This window comes from Aethina tumida, chromosome 3 (genome assembly GCF_024364675.1).
Source record: "Aethina tumida isolate Nest 87 chromosome 3, icAetTumi1.1, whole genome shotgun sequence".
In the NCBI taxonomy this organism is placed as follows: Eukaryota; Metazoa; Arthropoda; class Insecta; order Coleoptera; family Nitidulidae; genus Aethina; species Aethina tumida.
The window spans coordinates 36,519,246-36,542,575 of NC_065437.1; the positions used below are offsets into that span (position 1 = coordinate 36,519,246).

Consider the following 23,330-nt stretch of genomic DNA (forward strand, 5'->3'; position numbering starts at 1 on the left):
TCATGTCCAGTGTAAAAGGGAAACTCAACTCTGGCTCATCTGTTCTCTTCTGATAGCAGTGTTTTTTTAGTTTGGCCTTCTCGCATGACGACTTCCTTGTTTCAATCTATCTCTTACGATTCTTGCAGAAACATTAACTCTATATTGTATTTGCTGGAACTCAGGAAACGATCTTTTTCGGACTGGGATAAAATTTGTTTATTGCCAACAAAATATTTAGTTTTTTGATTTGCAGCTAACAATATTATTTTGAATACATGAAATATTCACCGATGTGTTTGTATACAGTATGTTTTTAATTGGTATAAATTATGTTGCATTATTTGCATATACAGGGCGGTAACAATTTATTAATTTTTAAAGTTGCTCTACTTTCTGCCAATAATGTATATCATTTGAGTATAAGATCTAAAAACTCATCAAATTCTAGAATCTTATCTTCAAGGGTATACATCAATTTCTGACATCTTGTTGACATATTTAAGCTGTTGCATAAATGGTCAAATGCCACTTCAAATAGACATTGTAATAGATTGATTTGTGTAGTTTTAACACATTTTTTATGTGTAACTCAGAAAATATTTGTAAAACTAATTCTTATTACAATCAGATTGAAAGTTTTTGAAAAAGTATTTGTTAAACTGAAATTATTAATTAATATTACAATCTACTTGAAAAGTTTGCAGAAAAATTTTCAATAAACATATATTACAACATGTTGATAAAATTATCCCACACGTTGCAAAATCACAAACAGCAATTTAAACAAAGAAAGTTTATTGAGACTTGCATCCGATAAACTTTGCGTTCGACAATCAAATCCTGGCTGGCATCCATAATTTGCGGTGTCCTTTGTCGTCGGTTGCCCGATTTAATTTTATTCCGTCCCGTCGGCATGTGCCTGCGGATTCTTCACCAACATTCTGGATGGATTAATCGATAGAACGAAATGTAAGTAGGTTATGCTACATGATACAAAGTGACACCAACTCGGTGCTCCGGCATGGAAGTCATGCATGCTATGGCTTCTTTATGACGGGCTGGAATTAATGTTACTACATATTTTTCGAATGCCATGTCCGATCTAGATTAAGGTTCGGGGGAGGATTCAGGTTAGTTCGATAAATGTTGTTGGTAAAATGTGAGGGTTGCGTCGTTTCAAGTCATTTTTGTAAATTCCTGATGGATCCGCTATAAAATTAAGTTACGATTGGCACAAAATGGATACGGAAAAATCCTGCGTAAATTACGGAGAATTACGGAGTATTGAGAATAATCAGAGAAGAATTGAATATTAACTGAGCAAAATGAAATTAAATATAAAACATCAGTCAAAGATTTTAAGATAAAGAAGAATAAAACACAAAAGAGGGAACAATACTGTTAGGCATCCAGTTAATACTCTCAAGAGAAAATAATGATGTAAGAATAAGACTCGGTTAAGATAAGAAGCAACCACATGAGCCTAATCAGATTGGTAGAGAAAGAACGAGATATATTTTCTTTTACAATGCCAATTTTAATATAATAAAACAAAGAGTGATTCGAATAAAATCATAGGTTTGATAGTTTTCAAAAGTTGGTTTCGGTTAAGAGATTCAATAGAGTGAAATTAAATAAAATACAAAAAATTAATTGAAAACGGAATAAATAATGAATTTCAATACAAAAGAAAACAAATAATAAAGGGGAAGAGTTATTGAGAATCCGAAGCACTTTTGAAAGAATGAGAAGGTATCGCAGAAGGTATATTATTCATTTTTTCCACAAAACTGAAGCATATACCAGGTAGGTATCGTTATTCATTCTCAAATTTAATATTTTCGAAAAGACTGGAACTTTGTTCCGAATAGCATTAATGTCTTTTTCCATTATTTCAGAGAAATGTATTGTTTCGATCATTTCACTAGTCATTAAAATCACAAGAAATGTGATGTGACCATTATCATAACTGAACACACAAACAAACAATGGATAAAAAAAAATTTGATTGTACGGAATACTTAAAAATATACATTTAAGATAAGCACTTTGATTCCAGGATACATAAACAACTCATATAGATAGAATGTGATTGATACAACTATAACTATTATACTATTATAGACAAACATATTCCATCGACTATTTACTACTTTAAAACTAAATTAATTCGTTTATTTAACATTTAACACTTTGCATGGTTTTTATAAAAATTAAATTACATAGCAAATTATTAGCAATAAAATTTTTATAAGAAAATACATTATAGTGTTTAATTTGTAACGTTATTCAATTCTCTTTGAACTTTTATACGATTTCCTTCTAATCTGTTAAGATATTTTTAAACGGAATCCGTACATGTTCCATATCCTGTCGGAAGCCACCCTAGTAAGTTAATAGTTTTAAAAATCGGGAAGCACTAAGACTGAAGCATGTCTCCTCGACATCCGATTGGACCTACGAATGAAATATGAACGTTTCGGGACCGACCTCGATTCGAAACTTAATCAAATAACTGTCGCAGTAGGACTTTTCCTGCCAGGTAAGCGTGCTGACCCATAAATAAGTTATGCTCCTCGACGAATATACGGGTTGAACGTCTGTTTCGTTAACTATTTGTAAATGGCATCTGTCGGACCATCAATGTTTCCTTGTGCCTGCAAATAAGGAGATTAATCGTATCGTTAATGCGATCGGTTTGGGAACGGGGTGTGCGAGGATGAAAAGTCAGTAAAATAAGGTGACATATAAAGTTACGGTCGAAAAGAGTTTTATTTAATATCTAGTTACATTAATGCGGTTCGTTGCTAACAAGATGTACGGGCATTGTGCATTCGAATTTCTTTGGTAACTCATCCCGAGATCCTTCGGTCTCAACCGCATATTTTTCACCTAGGAGAATAAAAATTATCTTCGAGGATTTTAAGTGGGTTAAAAATGTTCGACAATGTTGTTACAAATAGTTTACTTGTTGGGAAAATATGGATCGAAGATAATGATTATTATTTATTTTGTTATACTTCAGTTAATGAAAACGCTTCGCTAGATTAATCGAAAACAACTTTATTCCAATTAATAGTATAATAATTATGATATGGATAATAAATTCGATGTAAGTTAAATATTACTTACTTATAATTCAATTTGAGAAATTGTTTTATAACTTGCAGAACAGGAAGAATTTCATGTCAAGTTTCTATTAGGTTCTAAAAATAATTACAACCACAATAATATAGCTAATTACAAGTTTACAGTTTCAGTTTCAGTCTCGGTTTAGCTAAATACTTATGTATGTATCATTAAAATTGCAAATAATATTATCGCCGTTTAAATATAAATTTGAACATATTAAATATAAATTTTTTTATAGCTTCAAAAAGTAATTATTGTCATGTTAATTTTTATCTTCTTCAAATCTTTAAATAGTTAACCTGACAGTGATTCAATTTATGTTTTTTAATACATCCAAATTTAAATTTTTAATTCACAAAGAGAAATTTTTGTGAACAGTAATTATTCTATTTAAAATAATTTACAAAAGAAAATAAAATCCGTAAATGATTATTTAAAATAAAGACTACACAAGGTTACTGAATATACTACAAAAATAGAATTAATTCAGTTGCAGTGATCCAGTTTAAACAAAAAACTTTGTTAGATTCCTAAGAGTTTTAATAATAAGTGAGCTTGATAGATGGCGAATTATTGGTTGAAAAGAGGCGGCAGGTTCTTCATTTAAGAAAATGAAATGAACCATAATAACCTGTCATTTATAGAAAAAGAAAAGCTTCTTTAAACTTTCTTTCATACTGCCAAAGGTCGTCAAATATTCCAGTGGAATGGTTCAGGAGGAAGTCGAGTGACGAACAAATATCAAGAACGTTTCCGTAGATCTGAGATGTGACCACCTGAGCAAGTACCTACCGGTGGTTTGTTTACAAAAGAACGAAGTGTCCTACCATCCGCTGAACATTATTACAGATTAGTAAATGCTACATTGAAAGAGGTGCTTCAGAACGAAATTGACCAGCCAATGAGTGTCTCAGTCATCATATACTAATATAAAAAATAATACTGATATTGATCAGTGTATATGATATTTATATCAGTGATATTGAATATTTTTTCTGAATGGTTAATAATATACAACTCGCTTACCCCAAACTGTACGGCAGAAAATTTAACTTTCATCTATTTAAAATTAATAAACTGCAATAAGTAGCCTCATGTATTTTTCGTGCCAGCACGGTAATAAAAACTCCGGTGACGCTCTCAATATTTCAGCACAGCAAATATTTAACTGAAAAAAACATCACATACTTATATCGTAAGATCGTTTTTAATCGGCACAGTAAAACGATTGGATCAAACGTACCAAACGTTACACCGGAAGCGTACGAGTGGATGGTTTTTCGAGCCCGTTCCTCAAAGGAGCTGAACGCGTCGTTGATATGTGCTGTGCGGTGCATTGCTGGGCACCGTAATTAAACCGTCTTTTCCAAAAGAGATTTATAATGCAAGTTTACGTACCGCGTGGGCGGTCCGGCAACATACCCACAACGTCTCGGCTCAGTTCCGCAGTACCAGACAATAGCTTCGACGTATTGTTTCACGGAGACGATAGGAGTTTACATGCTTGGGAGAAATCTTGCGACAAAGTTTAAATTAGTCCGATGCTCGTAATTGAGATAAACGCTTCAACGTAAGATACGTCTGACTGACAACCATTCAGAAATTTATTTCAATTGTAGAGTTATTAAAGCAAAATATAGAAAATAAGGGTTAATTAAAATTAGTAAAAAAGAGGATGAAAACACGCATATTAAGTTTTGATATGTTTCTTTTAAGAGTAAGAAGTAAGAGACATGAAACGACAAAAACGGAAAATTTTACTCTTTTTCGACAAATGCATTGTCTATGGCAGTCCTCCTGTCCAACGTAGAACTACTTCTTTCCCGTCGAATACAACTTCCAAATTGCAACCACTGGACCAAGGGGTCATTCATAATTTTAAGACGTTCTATCGCAAAAAAATTGTTAAGCTCATTTTACTTACTATTTTATTGATTGGCAAGGCATATGGAGAGCTGTAACATCCCTGACGATTCTCAACTCAACTCAACAATAATTACGGGTGATGAAGAACCAGCAATAGTTGACATCAGCAGTGTGAATTTTTCTGACTTTGTTCAAGTGGATAAAGATTTTGGTATCTCAGGTTCACTAATCGATGGCGAAATTTTATCTGCGACAGATACAAATGAAAAAATACAAACTAATATAACAGAGTTTCAACTTTTGTTATTCTTTATAGAATGATAAATAATAATTGATTATCAACACTCAATAATTCAAAGTTTTATAGCTTTTCTCTTAAAAATTTCGAACCAAACACTCGATAATTCGTAATATTTTAAGAGTTCCTCGAGTTTTGAATTAACGAGAGTCGACTGTAAAGATTGTAGAAGTGAAATTAAAAAATGAATAATTAAAATATTTTTGGCAGTTATATAGGTACATACACCTTGGAATGTCGTTATGTTGTTTAATCCTGTGTGTCCACCAGATGTGTGCTATTTTACAATCCTTAACTTATTTTTAACCAATTCCATATTATTTTTGTGCACCTACTTCATATTGAAACATTTTTGTTGTCAATCAATTAAAATGGGATTCGAGAACTTCATGAATGAACAAATTTATTCGGAGTGTTGCGTGCTCCGTTAAAATAAACTTCGTGTAACTAAGAAATTGAAATGCGGCATTTGATACTTGCACGTATTTTATCGATCTGTCTATAAAAATATCCATCCAAGACGATATTTTCTAGAAAGGAGTGCGGCGAATTGAAACTAAAACAATCAGTTTTTAGAAATGTAATTAGAGGGTTCATGTTAAACGATATGAGTTTTTCACTCTTCAACACAGTTTTCAATCTGCGAATTGTACATGTTCAAAAATGTGCAAAAAAATCCCCGCATATTGAGCATTTAAGTGTGACGGCTCTATAAAAAGTTAATCCTGGCGAAACCTCATTTTGATGCACTTATGATGTAGGGCGTGTAACGAGAGATGAAAGTTTAAATCCTCTTTATGTGGGGCTGTTTAATTTTTTGAATCTTTTATGCTCACATCTAAAAATAGTGTTAAATTCATACCGTTTATTACAACTCCCACTTATAAATTTTAGTTTTGTTCGATCCCGCCCTAATTTCCCATTAAATCCAAAATAAACAGTCGTGATATTTTCGACTTTTTGCCATTTACGAAGCCCGAACGAATCGAGTTTAATTAAACATTTGTTGGAGTTACGAATTTAACGGTCGGATTTTAACCGCGATGTTTTCTTTGCTAATTAACGAAATAAATTCAAATCTCAGTTTGATGTGAACGTCGGAGTAATTTAAGTTTTTCTTTCTGATTAAAATCCGTCCGTTGCAGTTAATTGCCATAACACTAAAAGCACATCCTAGAATACACTCGACATTAAATATTCGTCTGGAAAATCAATACGACTGCATATATGCAAACAACCCCCCGTTCCTTCTTAACCGTGATTTTCAGGTCTGGAAAAATAAATAAACGGGGAAGCTTTCAAGATAATCCGTTTTTTATTGTTTCAACTGACTCTAACAAAACTGTTCATTTTTTCAGGTTATTCCCGCAAAAAATGGCCGTCACAGTTTACCCGAACGTTAAACTAGAATGGTAAATATAACACACAACGTGATTCCAGCATTCCATAATTTAATAGTGAAACAATTAACCGCGATAGCTGTTCATAATTCAATAACGTCCTAATTTGCGTTATCGTAACTTGTTTGAACAATTAAATTATGGCTTGTCAGGAACATTATTCAATTATGATAAGTGTCTTGAAGGATGCAGAAGTTGTCTTCCATCGCTTTCGCGATGATTACGCCGATATGGCTGCGCTGCATATACGATGGAAAACATCTTCGGTCCCTCAATACTTAAAAAATACGCTGGTTTACAAATTACAATATTTCATATATAGAAATTTTTCTCCTAACTCTCAATCCAATTGATCACGTTTCAATAGAAAGGTGTGTAAATATGTATCCATCGGAAGAAAGAAGAAGAAGAACCGAGTTGCAATGTTCCAAACGTAAAAACGATAAATAAGATTAAAGGTTTCACCAATACAGAAGGGGAAATTTTTTGTAGAATAGCTCTTAACTCATTTTTAGATGCATATTTACACACCTTTGTAACAAAATATTATTCACCTATGATGTATTCTGAATGGTGAATTAAGTAAAATAGAAAAAGGCCCAGATCACTGTAAAATACCTAAATGAAAATTTCTATATTTTTTCTGTAAACTGGTGTCATACAGTTAAGAAATAATATGAATAAAAAGAGGCAAATATTAAATAGACAACATTATATTTGACGTAGAATTTGTTTACTTTTATTCATGTTGCGAATCAAGTACGTGCATGCCAAGCATTATTAACTAATGTCTCATTTAATGTTTACGTAGAATTACAATGTATTTAGTCGACTAGTGTACAAAAATTAAGTACATGTAAACATGAATCGATTAACAATCTGATTTGACATAATTAACCAATTTGATAAATTCATGTCTAAATGCTTTTGTAGTGTATTGTTTACTAGCGGTACTTGGAGGTAGGTGAGTCCGTGGAAACGACGACTTAAGTCACACAGTGCTTGTCTTAGACGAACTGCTGCATCACTCGTCCTTTTTATGTACCTTGCAATTAGTTTACCCACCCAAACAACAAACACGCGTTAATAAATAATAATTACGTTGTGCTGTTTAACAAACCCTTTTGGGTTTGGCTGGTCCTTAAACTAAATTACCAGTTCACGTAACGCCGTGCAATAAAATAGAGATAATTTAGTTGGCGGTTTTGTTGTTGCTGAATTAAAGTTTCGTCGGATCCGTTTCATGAAAGTTTGTTCTCTCGACTGGTGCAAATTCGCGAAACGCGGAAGCGGAAAGGTGAGGACAATGGGGACGACGGTCATTTCGACTTGCACAACGCCCATTTTTATATATGTTATGTCGGCAGTTTTTTTGTGGCCAGTTTTATGTACAGTTTCAACATTAAAACTGCAAGATGTAGTAAATGTTGTTACTCGATGGAGATTATCCACAGTGTTTTAAGGTTCTTTCTAATTTTAACTGTTCACTAATTTTATTGATTGATTGATATTTTTTTATGTTTCTTTAAAGTATCAATCAATAATGTTGATAGTAGTATACTTCTGAATTATCTTTAACTTTAATTAAAATACAATAATTTTATTATTATTATGATTTCTTACATAAGACCATAAGATATGTGATGATTTCTATGTTGATACAGTTGATAATACGGGATATCGATGGTATAATACCCGAGCCCGTGAAATAAACAATTCTATCTACAATATAGAGTTAATGTAAGTTTTCCAACCATACAAAACATTAAACTGAACATAAAACGTTTCACGATTAATCTTCTCACCTCATTACATAAACCAACAACGTTTTATCGTAAAAAACAGTCGGCAATCAGGCAATTTTTCAGACTTTGTCGACCGATTAGATCCCGAGTTTTTTCATTCGATCACACACGATTGAGAAACTGAAATCTGCCTACAGAAATGCAATTGAGCAAATAAGACAAACGACTGCACATTATTCTAGAATTTACGCCCGATACCGCACTATGCAAACTTTCGGCTTGCTCTTCTGTTTAAGGTTTTATTTCTTTGAATAATTTTGGGACATTTAAGGGGGGTTACACGACACGTTCTCGACCGCCAGTTCCCGTTCATGGTCCCGATCATCCCATTTACACGACCCGTTTTCAGACGCGACCGACTGTTCAAGATGTTCGTAAAAATGGACCTGTATTCATATAAAGAACAAAAAACAATAACTACTTTGGCCCTGTAGATGTGAATGAAGGATATATTCTCTAGAGACCCATGAACCCATAAACCCATAAACCCATAAACCCACCCTTACAATGTCGTAATTAATACAAATTCGTAACTTAAAACTTTTACAACTGAAGGAAGTGCCATATAAGTTTAGAGTTGTTCTACTGGATTTTCCGTTGTTTTAATTTAATTACACCAGTCAACAGGTTGTGTAGTGAAGACAAAACGCTGACCGATCCACCGGGTGGTGCAAAATGCAATGGAAACCTGTTCTTCCCGGCCTAACATACCTAAATCGGTTGGAAATCTCACCCGACTGCACTATCGGATTTCAGGACGTACGGAGATCGGGTCCGATTTAGAGTCGGGAAACAATTTTTTTGCACTCTCCAGATGATAAACAGGGCAGAACTGATGAAACAGCCCATAAATCATGTCGCTTCGATTTAGCAATTTCCATTTTATACATATTGAAATGTAAATCATTTTTATTGACGCTGGAAACCGCACGATTTGTTTAGATGCTTTCATCAATAGAATGTATATATAAAATGGCACTATTAAACTTTATTAAAATCTAGTTCGCAATTTGATGGCCGACTTTTAGCGGCAGCATGAATTATGGCATTAGTTGTTTAATATTGTGTGAGAATTTCAGGAAAATTCAGCAAGCGCTGCAAATGTTTATTAAAGTTAATGTTTGCATTTTCCCAGTCGTTCCAATGGTTTAAACAATAAAAGTTTCTCATGTTTTCACAAATGTTTGGAACATATTAAAATCACAAATGCCACACAAACTTGAAAACTGAAGATATAATTATTAAATTTAAGTTGAATTGACTAAATATAAATTATTTTTTATGAAATAAACATTTCCAATTAATTTCTCTAAAAATATTTCAATTAGTAGTATAGATTAACTATTTCTTTTATTTTATTCAAATGTTTAGCCAAATAATGATTGGTTGAAAAAAAAAAAATGATTAACGTGACAAGAGAAAAATCTTTAATATATATTAAAAAATTTCAGAAATAATTTGCGGTTTCAATTTTTTATTTTTATCATTCATCATTTTTCCATTTAATTATTCCAATATACTTAATATGATAAATCCTTGTTTAAGTTTGATAAAATAAATAAACTAGATATTTAATTTTAATTTGTATTAACAATTACAAAAAATAACAAAAATATTACCATTATGTTGAGAGAACAATTAAACAAGCATAAGTTAAAATTTACAATTATTTGTTTTAAATATTATTAGGAAGAATTGAGAAATAATAACATAACAAAAATTGTTATTGTTTTTAAGAATTCATTTTAAATTAATATTTTTCGAACAATTTTTATTTACTTGTAAAAATGATAAATTAGACAAAAAAACTTATTTTAAACTTTCTATATCAACTTACATACTTATACACATAAAAATAAACAAATTCCAAATTAATTCAATTGACTTAATACCAGTTTTTTGTATAGTTTTGTTTACAATTATTTTCAATATTTGTAACTTTCAAGTTTTTAAGAGAACAACTTCAATTGTATTTCGTCAAATTCAAACTGGTCAAACCGAAAAGTCAAAAAAGGTCTATTACTGACGTGCTTTAACAGTAAACCTCGACCACAATACTCCGAATGTATGTTATGTGCACAATATAAATGTCTGGTTTTTACGCGGTCGCTACAAAGAAAATTGTTTGTGGAGAACCGTACCGTAATAAAATTGGGTTTATCCAATGTGATAAAAAGGCGCCCGTAGGTTTGACGAGGTATTTTATATCAAATTTGTCTGCGGGAAAATCTCGAGAATGCGTACATATGTAAAAAAGGTCATGAACGTAAATAACAATAGTTTATTTAGTTTGTTCCTCGGAGACTGGCTGGCACACTACGGAAAACGACAATGAAGTTAGATTAGTTTCGAAAGTGAAACTGGGATGTTTCCTACAACGAATTCCTTGTTCTCGCAATAAAACCGACGAAACTAAACTTACTTGACAAAATTCACTTCGGATTCGGATTGAACTTGATTTATTCACTTAGAATCTGGCCACGGACTTATTGGACACAATGAAATCCAACTATTCAGTTTCCAACGCAATATCGCAAAAAATAGCTTAGCGGATTATACATAAAATTCAAAGGCGAAAGCGACCCATTCGGACAAAACAGATTTTATTTACATCTTTTGTGTGTCCGCATAGCCGAATTTTGATCGTGCGTTACATTTTACTGAATGTGTGAGTGAATAGAAGCTTCGAAAATGTATAAACGCATTACCACCCTTTAATTTACACAACCCTAACGAATTTGATTAAACAACATGGAAGAGCAGTAGTTTATTTGGATTAGTGTTGACTTAACTGCCCAGATATGTAGATCTGTTTGTGCTGACATTACTCGTAAACTTGGTCCGGCCCCACTAATTAACCGTTAAAGACAAAATCAAAAAAGTAAATCTCTGCAACTTTAACGAAGGAATGTTGGCTCATTTAAATTCCAAGTAGCTTGTTATTGTATTACTTTCCTAAGGTAAATTATTTTACGCATTTCAATTTTTTTGTACCTTAATATTTGTACTCAGTCTCGGTTGCCGCAATATAATGTGATGTATTAAAAAAGTGGTAAAAGCAATAAAAGCGAAACGGGAAGTATAGTGTGTGGTACGGTCACGGTCCGGGTGTGGATCGATATAGGGATTTCTTCCTACGTAATATGATATTCCGGTTTATCACATTGCCGGATTAGCTGGCATTACCAGTTATATTAATATTTGCCAGTTTCCACTTCCGATAATTGCAGTATCTTGATCCTCCGATGTAACCGACAGTAAAATGTTGCAAACGTAAATTTCCCCGCAAAAAATTCGATGATTATGTATATTAGGATGGTCGCAAGAAATCGAAGTTAATTTTTACATGTTGCGGTTTGTACATAAATCGAGGGAAAGTGCGATGGGAAACAGAGCGATGAAGTTGCCTCACGAGAAGTGCTAATATGCTTATTTAGTTATAATTATCAGAAATTCGTACATATTTCAGTAAATTTTTGTGTAATACAATAAAGTCGTCCCAGTCGTTGGAATCAGAGAGAATTACTTGTTGTTAAATGTCAGCAGTGTACGAGAATGTAGGTGTGGTCATAATATTAAATTGAAAAAAATGTGTGGCAGATAAACGTTCACGATTTCGTCTATATATTATTTACAGTAATTGGTGTTTTTGTACAACAAAGAAGATCACGGTTGAATTATCACCATCACTCAATGTTTGGAACGTAATGGTTTCTCAGATATTTATTTATTTATTTATTTATTTTTGTTTGGATGATCAATTTTCTCAAATTGATCATTTTTATTTCATGATTTTCAATGTTCAAAAAATGAATATTTCTATGCTTTAAAGTTCTATTTTATCCTTATTATTAGAATTGTTTTGTTATTTTTATAAAAAAATGAAAAGCTGTTACTTTTTGAATTCCTACTTATTTATTTAATGATTGATAATTTTTATATCGATATCTTCAACTTAGAATCAGATTTTTTATTTAATGATTATTTTGAAAATAATTGTTTAAACTAATTTTTTGATAAAAATTATAATTATTAAATATTTAGATTCTAAATTGAAAAAATGTTCTTAAATATTTATATAACTGAAATTTAATAAGATACAGAAGACACCATCTGATGCACCGACACTATTAATATGTAACATCTTAAGTGTAACGGATACAAATCACTATAGTGAGTGGGTCGTTACGTCCATTTACACCGTCGCGTTCATCGCTCGCGATACATCCATCTCGCGCCGCCTTATTTTTATCGCCTTCCGGACTTCCGGTGTCCCCCATAAAAATTCAAACGTACGATCTCCATTTTCCGGGGACCTCTACCTGTTAACTGGCCTACCGGCTGCCTCTCCTCCCCTACCACCGACGCTTTGTAAATGTTTGCCCACCAAAAGGATCATTTACCGAACTCATTTACGGAACTAACGATTATCGGTCCTCTAGCTTTTAAGGCAAGCAAAATGTCGAGTCAGTACTAATTCTTCAGTCTATTGCTCCTTGCTGGGGAGGCAACAAACTTACTTGTTACATTCTTAACCACAATTGATGGACGAGACGTTTTTCACAAAAGTATAAATATACATAAACGATATCCTTGATCATATAATATAATGATAAAATATTGAATTTATGATATTTTCCAGAAAACTCATTTGTTACATTCCGATATTTTCGCATTTATTTATGGCTTCATCTAGAATAACGACACAGTAAGCACCAATAATAACTTTTTATACGTATGTCGGCTAAAATCAATTTGGATACTTGTTTAATATGAATTTATATCTGGTATCTACAGTTTTAGGTGTTTTGATTTCGTTTTACTGGTACTTCAATTTCAACATTATTATAAATAAAAATTAAAATTTACTAATGTTTAAAAAATTGATATTATTAATTTAAATTTATAAATTTAAGAATGTTAAGAGTAAAAAATTATAGTGAACAAATTGAAATTTTAAAAAATTAATATTTATAAGATTTAATATGATAAAATTAATCATTTAAATAAAAATTAAGTTAGAAAAATTGTAACTTGAAATTGGAGGTGTAAAATTCGACTTAATTACGGTCCGCCACCCAATCGATTTTCTCGTAATTGGACCTTTTTCAAACGTTTTGTTAAAAATGCAAATGATAAATGTACAAAGAAACGGGTTTTTTTGTATTGCATGCGGTCTAATATTACTCGAAGAACGATTCTAACAAAGGGACGAATTGGAGACGTCGACGTGATTATTAAATTATGAATTTATTTGTCGTAGTTGTGATGTTTGAAAAACGTTCGCCTCACTTTACTAATTATGTTTCGTTCAGCGCCTCATTTCTTCCTTGTCTTTTATTTCCGTTTTAACTGTACGTGCATCTGTAAATTGCAGAAACATCTCGAGTGTCACGGTGTTTTAATAATGGTGAAGGCGCATTATTCAACTACAGCTTCAATTTAGAATTTAAATATACCAATTTAGAATCGTGTAAACACATCTTGTACGTTTCTACATATAGGAATATAAAAGTACACAATATAAAAACACTGGCATTTATTTGTGTCGCAATGTTGCGAGCAGATTTCCATGCGTTTCACCATAAAATTAATACAATTTCAGTAACTCATAATTAAATTTGTCTTAGTTGCAAAAAACAAGCTTTCCAAAATTTTATAGTTGCTAATAAATTAGGTGACTATGTTAGAATTAACAAATTTTTAATTTTTACAAACATAAATAAAATATCAATTTACACCCTCTTTGTTTCATAGACAACAATTTCCTTCAAAATGTTTTCATAATAAATAAAATTCCACTTACACTATATTTGCTTCATAGACAATATTGATAATTTAATTAAATATCTATAGTTGTTCGCATTTATTGGTCGACGTTTGTTGGAATTATTTCCTGACGTTTCGCTAGCACGGATGTTTAGCATCTTCAGAGGTCTGATTTGGTTCGTGTCACGTTGACATTTTATTGACAACTAAATAACAACTTAGACAACAGATGTTCTAGAAATTTCGTTCTGTCCGTTGGCCGTTCTTATCTGCTTAACGATTTTATCAAGCTTTAATGCTTCTTCTTCTTTTCTGTTGAAGTTGTTTCCGTGTTTATGGATTTCAATTGCTTCCCCAATCATTCTCTTGTGATATCCAGTTACCGAGGCCAGCAATTGTGTATCTTGGAATTTTATCTTATGATTTCCATCTGACATTGTCCTAAGATGCAGTTTCGTTCGTGTTCTTTAATCCTAGTCCCTAGTTTTGTAGTTTCCCACAAGAGCATGGTATGCGGTATATCCCAGAAGCTGTTTGATGGTCTCTCCTATCTTTGGTAGATCTGGTGACTGCGTTGAATCTTCCTTGTTGGTATAAAAACAGTATGGATGTTATGTTTTAATAAGATTTTTCCAACTATATCGGTGTTTTAGAAACTGATCTAGTTTTTCTTGTCCATGTTTCCATATCACGAAAGTATTATCATATATCACTATTTAAGAGTGAGTTCCATCAAATGGAATTGTCCGTAATGTAAGGCAAACAAAATTTTGAATTATCAAGTTCACAACTATCACTTACTGTTTGTTCTTGCTGTGCCTTGAGCGCATTTCCGCCCGATTCCCGCATAATATCGTAATAAAGGATCTAGTTTCCAGTTTAATGTGACTGCTGTAAAAACGTCTTTGTTTCTATTTTATTTTTGCAACATTATCGAACGACACTCAAAAAACCGTGTAAATTACGAGATGCTTTTGTCATGGAATGGACGCTTTCATCTTCGCCCAACGAATTTCTTGACTATACATATGAGCTACCGGATCTTGGCCTTTGTAAGAACGTGCATTGAGTTAACTATTCATTACTTTAAAAGTGTTAATATATATAATTTTTTTCTCCATTTAGTTTCTGATCTGAACAACGAAAAAGCATTTTGTTGTTTACCATGTTCATAATATTTGCTCCCTCTTATCTATATATTTTTTCTACACAATTTTACAGGAAGTTAACAGTTAAATAAATAATTTATTGTGCGCTTACTATGAATTTGCATTTTAAGAATGAAATTCTGAATAAATTCCGGCCAACTTTCTCCGAGTTGTCGGGCATTATTTTAAAAATTAAGGTTTGTTACTCATTAATGTGTTACAGTCAAGGTTTTAAATCTGTTACGTTTACGTTTAAAAAAAAGAAAATTAATGAAAATAAATTTTATTTATTTTAAATATTTTTATTTATCGACAAAGATGTGAAGATTTTCCATCTGCCTCTCACCGCGCTGTCCAAAAGCACATTTCCGTTTGAGTGTCTGCACATCTCTGGAATAAAGGATTTATTTTTGCAGTTTGCGACGCCCGGAAAACATCTTTGTTTCTAGTTTACGTTCGTCATTCTTCTCCCTAACAGACAAAAACCGGAGATTAGAGAACTTTTCAGACACGTTTCTGTACCGCTTTGTCTGTCCGAACAACCACAGCTTTTATCTTTGTTGGATTTTTTTTAAATAATTTGTTTACGTTGGTTGAATCCAATTTTCTTCTTTGTGCATTAGAGACACAAACTTAAATTGTCAATAGATTTAAAGAAGATATTAAATTATATTTTTTTCTCTTACGTGACTTTTTCTAAATTTTTAGTGTAAATTGTTATTTTTATATTATTATTTCAATTTAATTTATTTTTTTCCAATATCTTTATTCTTAAATATACTCTATATTTCCAAACATTTTGCCACAATTTTTCAAACTTCTCATTATTAATTTGTTAATATCAAAAGTGAAGATATAAGGATTTAAATGTTCATTATATTGTTTGTACAGATTGTGTAAACATATTTTATAATAACGTAAATGTCTAACAGGAAGTCCGTCCTTAAATACATACATAGTTTGAAAAAATGCTGCAGAACATTGTAGTGTTGAAATGAAAATAGGAATACGAATGTAACATTTATTCTCCAATGATCCACTCCTTCAAAATCTCTATTCATTTTAGCAATAAACTCACCATATTTTTTGATGCACGTTTTAATGAAACAGACGATCGGAGAAAACAAGTAATTTATCAGTTGATGCAATTTTTTCTGTTATTGATTTATTTAAATTGCTACCAATCATAAACTAAACCACGCAATTTTTGCTGTACTGTTGTCACTTTTTTAATAAAAACAACACTATATCTTCCTTAGACTAACTAACTACTTATTATACAGCTCCCATATTTTTCTTCTTTTTTTCAAAAGCCTACATACATCTATGGAAGTAAATTAATTAATCATTCGCTTAATTGAAACGAGTGTCTGTTATGCATCCCGTATCGTTTTTAACGGTATTAGAAGTTTAATTTTAAACTTGGGTGTCCGGAGGAAATCGATTCATAACCCGAAACCATTTTCGTCAATTTTAGGGTAGGTTAAACCGCTTTCACGTTCCCACCGATTTGAAATCATAAAGTAAATTTGTGAACACGACAAATGAGGAACTATCGATCGGCCGGAAAGCGAGGAGTGAGTTTTTATATCGGTTTCGGGATCATTGTCTACGAGATTTCGGCATTTGACTGGCACTGATTTATACGGAAGCCGCCATTGGAAATATGAGAAAAAATGGTTATGAAAAATCGATGCGAAAGTAAATTTAATTCCACACTAAATGAATTATGACGGTTGTTGTTTATGCAGTTAGACAAAAATATTTTCTGTATTATTGTTTACGGTATCTACAATAAATTAAACTGATAGGTACGTTAATAACGTATCACATACACAACGGTGTGACTTCTCATTTATAATTAGTGGGATGTTCGTTTGAACCATGGCAGCTTACGTCAGTGTACACACGGAACCTTCGCATCAGTGTTTACCGTACATTTTCGCCTTTGTCCCCTTTCAACCATCCAGTTTTAATGAAAGATCCCCATTGTCTGCCCCTGCTGAATATGAGGTAAACCACTTCAAAACAGCGTGGCTGGCAGTATCGACAGCAGCGACTGCTGCTTTCCTTCTCGTGACATTTTTCATAAACACATCTGAATAGTTTTAACACAAAAATAATAATAAGTAATGAATGACGGGACCAAAATTATTAAAAAACTCTGTTTTTTAGTCTGTTCGTAATGAGTTTGAAGAAGAAAAAGGAGAGATTGAAAAACTCAATTGTCTTACGTTAATTTTTAAGGACATACACAATTTTTTCATAAAAGAGTCAATTTTTTTCATTTTAAAAAATGTTGAGATATATAGAATACAGTCTTTCTATTACGCTGATCAGTGGAAAACGTTTAATATTCTCAAATATGTTTTATTCCATAAGAATGTGATTGTAAATGTTACAACAGACTCACTATTATGTAATATTTATTTATTATTATTATAGTTGTATAACTTATTTTAAGCTATTATTCGTTAAAAGCAAGTACAAGTATTAAGGGAAAAAGTCAAAAAGATCTACTGTAAATAATAATACTACTAATTGTAATATAACAACTCTGTGTTACAAACTACTAGTTGCGATAGCTTTACCCTTACACCAGTGTAGCTAACATTCTTATTTTTAATTTGCGCAGCTTTATAAACAAACTTTGTGTGTAAGTTGGTATCGTTCAAGTGTTACTAGAAAATTGATGAGAAAGAACTTGTTATATCTTCGAACAATTTATTGGTCAATTCTGTATTACTCGCATGAATAACAAATTGGCGTGAAGAAATCAGCAATTACGAGAAAATAGAGCAACATTTATATTAATGTAAATTGTGAATTATGTATACTTAATATATTTTTTTATAATAAAATTTTAGGAATTCACCAAAATCATTATGACAAAAATAAATAAGACTTTTATGAACAGTACATATTGTGTTGTTACTTGTACTGGTAAGAATGTATGGTAAATTATAATTTAAATACTTTAATGACAAAATTATTTTGATTACTATCCTACACAATGTCAAGGGTCAAGTGTAATTTAAATTTAAAAAATTTTAACAAATATTTGTTGACATTACTACTAAGATTTAATTTTTAACTTTTTAAAATGTTAAATGTTGTGACTATAAATAACTCTACTTTATTTAATATAAACATTAATACTTTATATAATATCTTTTGTACTCCGGTTTCCGAATATATGAAATGCCTGTATTTTTCAATTATTTTTAAATTGCTGTGAAGAGTAATTTAATAATGTTTGTATCAAATTTGATATCTTGCTCAAAACAAAACGTTGATGATTTGATCATAACCCTAATTAAGTGTTTCACGGTGGGAATAACATAACATTTTGTGTTGTTTTGTCTCTGACGGACGTTTAACACAATATGAACCATCATTTTTATACAAAATTAAATGTAGACACATCACTAAAAACTCCCAGCCCCACTGTTCTAAGGTCCAGTGATCCTGAGGGAAGAAGAATCGGGTTTTCACATTCTTATTAGAAAGCAGGATTGTCTTTATAGGTTTCTGGTCAAAAAAAGCCCTATCCTTCTTCTCACATTTCTTAAACTAAAGTTAACTTAAACTTAAAGTTCATTCCTACAGGTTACTTTAATTTATATATAGATTTTTTTTAACTTTTCAACACTTGCTGAATATTTTTCGTAACTATTACACGCTACATTTGCTCTGTTCCTTTAATTTTTTTTATTAATGTAGAAAACGGCTAAAATAAAATGTTTGTTGTTGTATTATAAGTTATAATATTAAATTTGTTTTTGATAAATTTCTACAGTTTTTTATCTTTTAACTATTTTAAAATATATGAATTCAGGATATTCAAATTGCAATAACAATTACTAATTACGCTCTTATTTTAATATTTTCTCGAATAAGGATAACCAATAAATGAATTGAATAATGATATAATTAAAACAAACAATTTTATTAATTCTCTTTACTTTCAATTTTTAAAATAGGAAAAAATTATAAAATTTAATCGTAGTTCTTACTAAAACCTTTTTTATATTTGTATATGATTTCCACTATTTCAAATTGTGACGTATAAAAAAAATAAAAAAAAAAAAAAACAAAATAGAAATAATGCGAAAAATTTTATTTTTATTTTGAAATTGTTTGTATACAGTACATTTGATTTATTTGCTAATTTATAGCGGTATTTTAATGAAATAATGTGCAATTTAGCATCTGAACAAGCAGACCAAACATTTGCCTTAACTAAAGATGATAGATCGCAGCCATATGTAACAGATTTGCTGGGAATCGACCAATCCAGTGTTTCGAGGGTTGTACGATTTAAAGAAAGGGCAGTACTCGGTCGACCAAGACGTTCTGTGCCTGTAGATGATCTTTATTTACGTATACAATGTTCAAATATCCGTCAACACCGTTAGGAATGGGTTAAGAGAATTTGGAGTCAGACCCATAATGCCATAATGTTACTCCACCGTTGTTAGCCAGAAAATACCGAATGGCACGAACAACGTTTGCAAGAGAACCCTTTAATTGGGATATTCAGGTTGAGCTAATGTCCTTTTCATGGATGAGTCTAGACTTTCATTTTTCGGATCTAATAGACGCATTCCAATGTACAGACGCGAAGGTGAAAGAGACAAATCCGAAATTGTTTCATCGTGGTTCTCTGACAGCTGATTGGTATATAAGAGAGGATCTTAAAGAAATTGTAGTACCGTTTGTCCCTGTTGCAGTTGTTATATTCGACAACACTCGGCCGCATGTTGCCAGAATAACTTTGGACGGTCGAGACGTTGGAAAAATATCAAAATTTAAAATAACAACATTTTTTAAATTTTATTAAAATATAATAAATTTTTATTTTAAATTATATTTAATTCAATATATTTATCATTTTTTTAATTTAGTCGATTTAAATTAAACATATATTTTTTTCTCATATCTTTAAATTATATATACATTATTAAATTATTCAAAATGTAATTTTAGCGATATTTTAATTTTGATTTGAAACATTCAAATTTATTATTCTTGATGTTTTAACATTGAAATGTATGTAGGTAGTTTGCAAAGTTTAAAATGATTCAATTCTGTAGAACTAATCTGTTACGTTGTCTAAATTTCTTATAGTCACCATTTAGAATTTCAAAATTCAAATTGTTTGCATATTCAATTTTTCTGTTTCTATCTCCTGAATGTGTAAAAGAATAAAATCGTCCTGGAAATTAAGAAAAAAGCAGGCGAGAACCGTTGGTGTGTTTCACGTCCAGAACGAAGACATATACGGTTCAACAACACAGTGCACATTGCTCTGTTGCAACTGCAGCCGGTGTCTGTGTCTGAATATCGAACGCAGTTTTAAAACAGTGCTGTACACACACACAATTCTTAAGAATATCAAGTTGAAGGTTAAGAACGGAACGGAACGGAACGGAACGGGACGTTTGAATAGGATCGTTTTTTCGTAAAGAGGACGTAAGTAGGAACGGCGTGGCCCGACATAACTTGAACGTCGCACGGTGGGATCACGTACTTCCCACGCGTATCGGACGAAAGTGAAATACATCTCAGCTCAACTGGAATTGAAGCCACCACTGTTGGTGGCTTAAAATCTCTTAAAATCGATAAAGGAGATTAAAAAAATATTGGACACATTTACATCTCAAGTTTTATGCAAATTTTTTAGAATATAACTTAACAGTATTTATACAATAGTTTGCAAATCTACTATAATTAAGATAAGAAATTAATTTGAAAACTTACATGAATTATTATTTTTTAATTAATAGATATACAATACCGCCCTGTACATACAAATTTAATATAATTTGTACCAATTATGAACTCACTGTACACAAGCATGTGGTGAATATTTATTGATTGTATTAAAAATAATTCTGTTAGTTACAAATCAAAAAAACAAATATTTCGGCTTTCCATTTAAAAAAAGTTTGAAAGTTATTCATAATAATGGGAATTTTACATTATATTAGTGTAGAATTAATTAGAATACTAATTACAAATTGTTTGTAGTAATAAAACTTTAAATAGCATAAGTTGCTGTACTTTTTGCCAGCCAAAAACAAAAAATCATCAATATACATTTTTTTAACATAATAATCAGGACAAAAATTATTTGAATTTAAAAAAGTTGCTCTACTTTCTGCCAATAATTATCATTTTAAATTAATACGTATAGAGAATATGTTGTGAAATTCCCATACATTTTTTTCAAAGACCCACTAAGGAGGTATACAGTAGGAAAAGCGTTAGAAGAACTTTTATTATATAACGTTGAATATCAGTTCAACTTAATTCCCTTCTTATCTTATAAATTCAAAGATGAAATCTTCTAAAGTACTGAATTTTAATTTGAAATATAAATGTTAATATTTCAATATTTTTCTCTTTACAATCAACAAATATCGTTATAATAATCGCTCTGCATTCGAAAAGATTCCAAATCCACATAACTAAGAAAAATGTAGGATTGTGCATTAGGGGGGAAGGCAGGGCGCACCGACGACGGGCCATGTGTTGCGGCTGGTCGTGTCTGTAGCGTGAGGCCGAGGAGCAACCGGCTAACAGCCGGCAACAGCAGAAGGGCAGGCGAAACAGCTGCACACGCTGCACACTCACTCGCACACACACACACCGGTAGAGCTGGCCCGCTCAGTCGTCATCCAACCGTCGAGGGTGAGTTTTGCACAGTCACGCCGTTGCTAAGCTCCACTCGAGTCTTGTTCGGTTTTTTTCCGTTCATTTATTTGAAATAGTGTGCGACAACCGATCGTGATTAAGATGCTGTTCGAGAATCCGCCCGGTGCCAAGCTGTTTCCCGCGTACAGCGTGCCGCCCCCCGTTCTGCCTCCCGCCGTCATCAGGTGAGTGTCGGCCGATTTGTTTACTTCTTGCGGCGTACGTAGTCGAAGACCGCCGCCACAGATGGCGTTAGGCCCGCCGTCTCCCGATTTATCACCCCGAATTCATTCATTTTCTGGATGAGTCTGTTAATTAGTCTGTTGGCGAATGTTCCGTTGCATCCCATTAACCCGTTGTGGCTTCCTTGTAATCTTGTAAACTTGTTGGAGTAGCTCGTATTGTTTTCTGTTTCCTTTGCGAATTTGAACAAGACTGTACCGCTAGGGACGGCCGGCCAAGGGGGACCGTTCGTTTCGTCAACAACTGCAACTTTTTACCTGCTGTCGTAGGTAGTAAATTGGGTTTCCGAACAACGCATTTCTTTGTTCGGCCGGAGACCTTCGGGGTGTCTAAACTCTGGCCAAGTTCATGGGAAGCTCCCGCGTTTATGTCTTTTGAGCGCTGAAAATCCCCCCGTTTATTATTAACTCTTCGACGACAAAGAAGTCCGTTTCCAGCGTACAGTGCCGGGCAAAATGTAAACAAAGAAGGAATTTCCTTCGCGCCTACCACTATTGTCTTGTTTACACACACTGAGTACATCTCAATGCTGTGACAATGAAACTTCCAAATACAGCTGCATCTTGTTACGTACTTGGACAAATTAGTTTATGCTTCAGTTACCTTAATTAAACACGAATAATTGATAATTTTCAAGAAAAATCATTTTTATGAATCGACAATCCTTTTTAGAATAAACCACTTCTTAACATATATTACTGAAATATGCAGTATATTCGATATTTATTGTATACTGCATATTCCATCATTTCAAATTAATTTGTAGGTTAGATTATATGTAAATAAACTTTGTCGCTGACTTAGTGGTAATATCAGAAATTACTAAAAAATTACAGAAATAATATAATATTTCAGAATCCGCGACTATAAGAAATATTTTAGCGCATGCGCATGATTTGATCATCCGTTTGGGAGATTTTATAAAGCATAGTTGCCAGATTTTAATTTTAATAAAATATGCAGAGAAAAATGTTATTAAAAAATCTAT

The 23,330-nt window shown here is 32.1% G+C and overlaps 1 protein-coding gene across 7 annotated transcripts in view; it reads left to right on the forward strand.

The window, feature by feature from the left end:
• The window catches only part of LOC109602491 (RNA-binding protein Musashi homolog 2), a 66,191-nt gene that overhangs the window by 27,203 nt on the left and 15,658 nt on the right, over positions 1–23,330 (forward strand). For 4 of the 7 annotated variants that reach the window (XM_049964379.1, XM_049964380.1, XM_049964381.1 and 1 more), the window contains one exon: positions 6,637–6,690. In XM_049964379.1, coding sequence (XP_049820336.1) covers positions 6,653–6,690 — 38 coding nt within the window. In that variant the 5' untranslated portion in view covers positions 6,637–6,652. The other 3 variants (XM_049964382.1, XM_020018865.2, XM_020018866.2) reach the window with 2 other exon arrangements.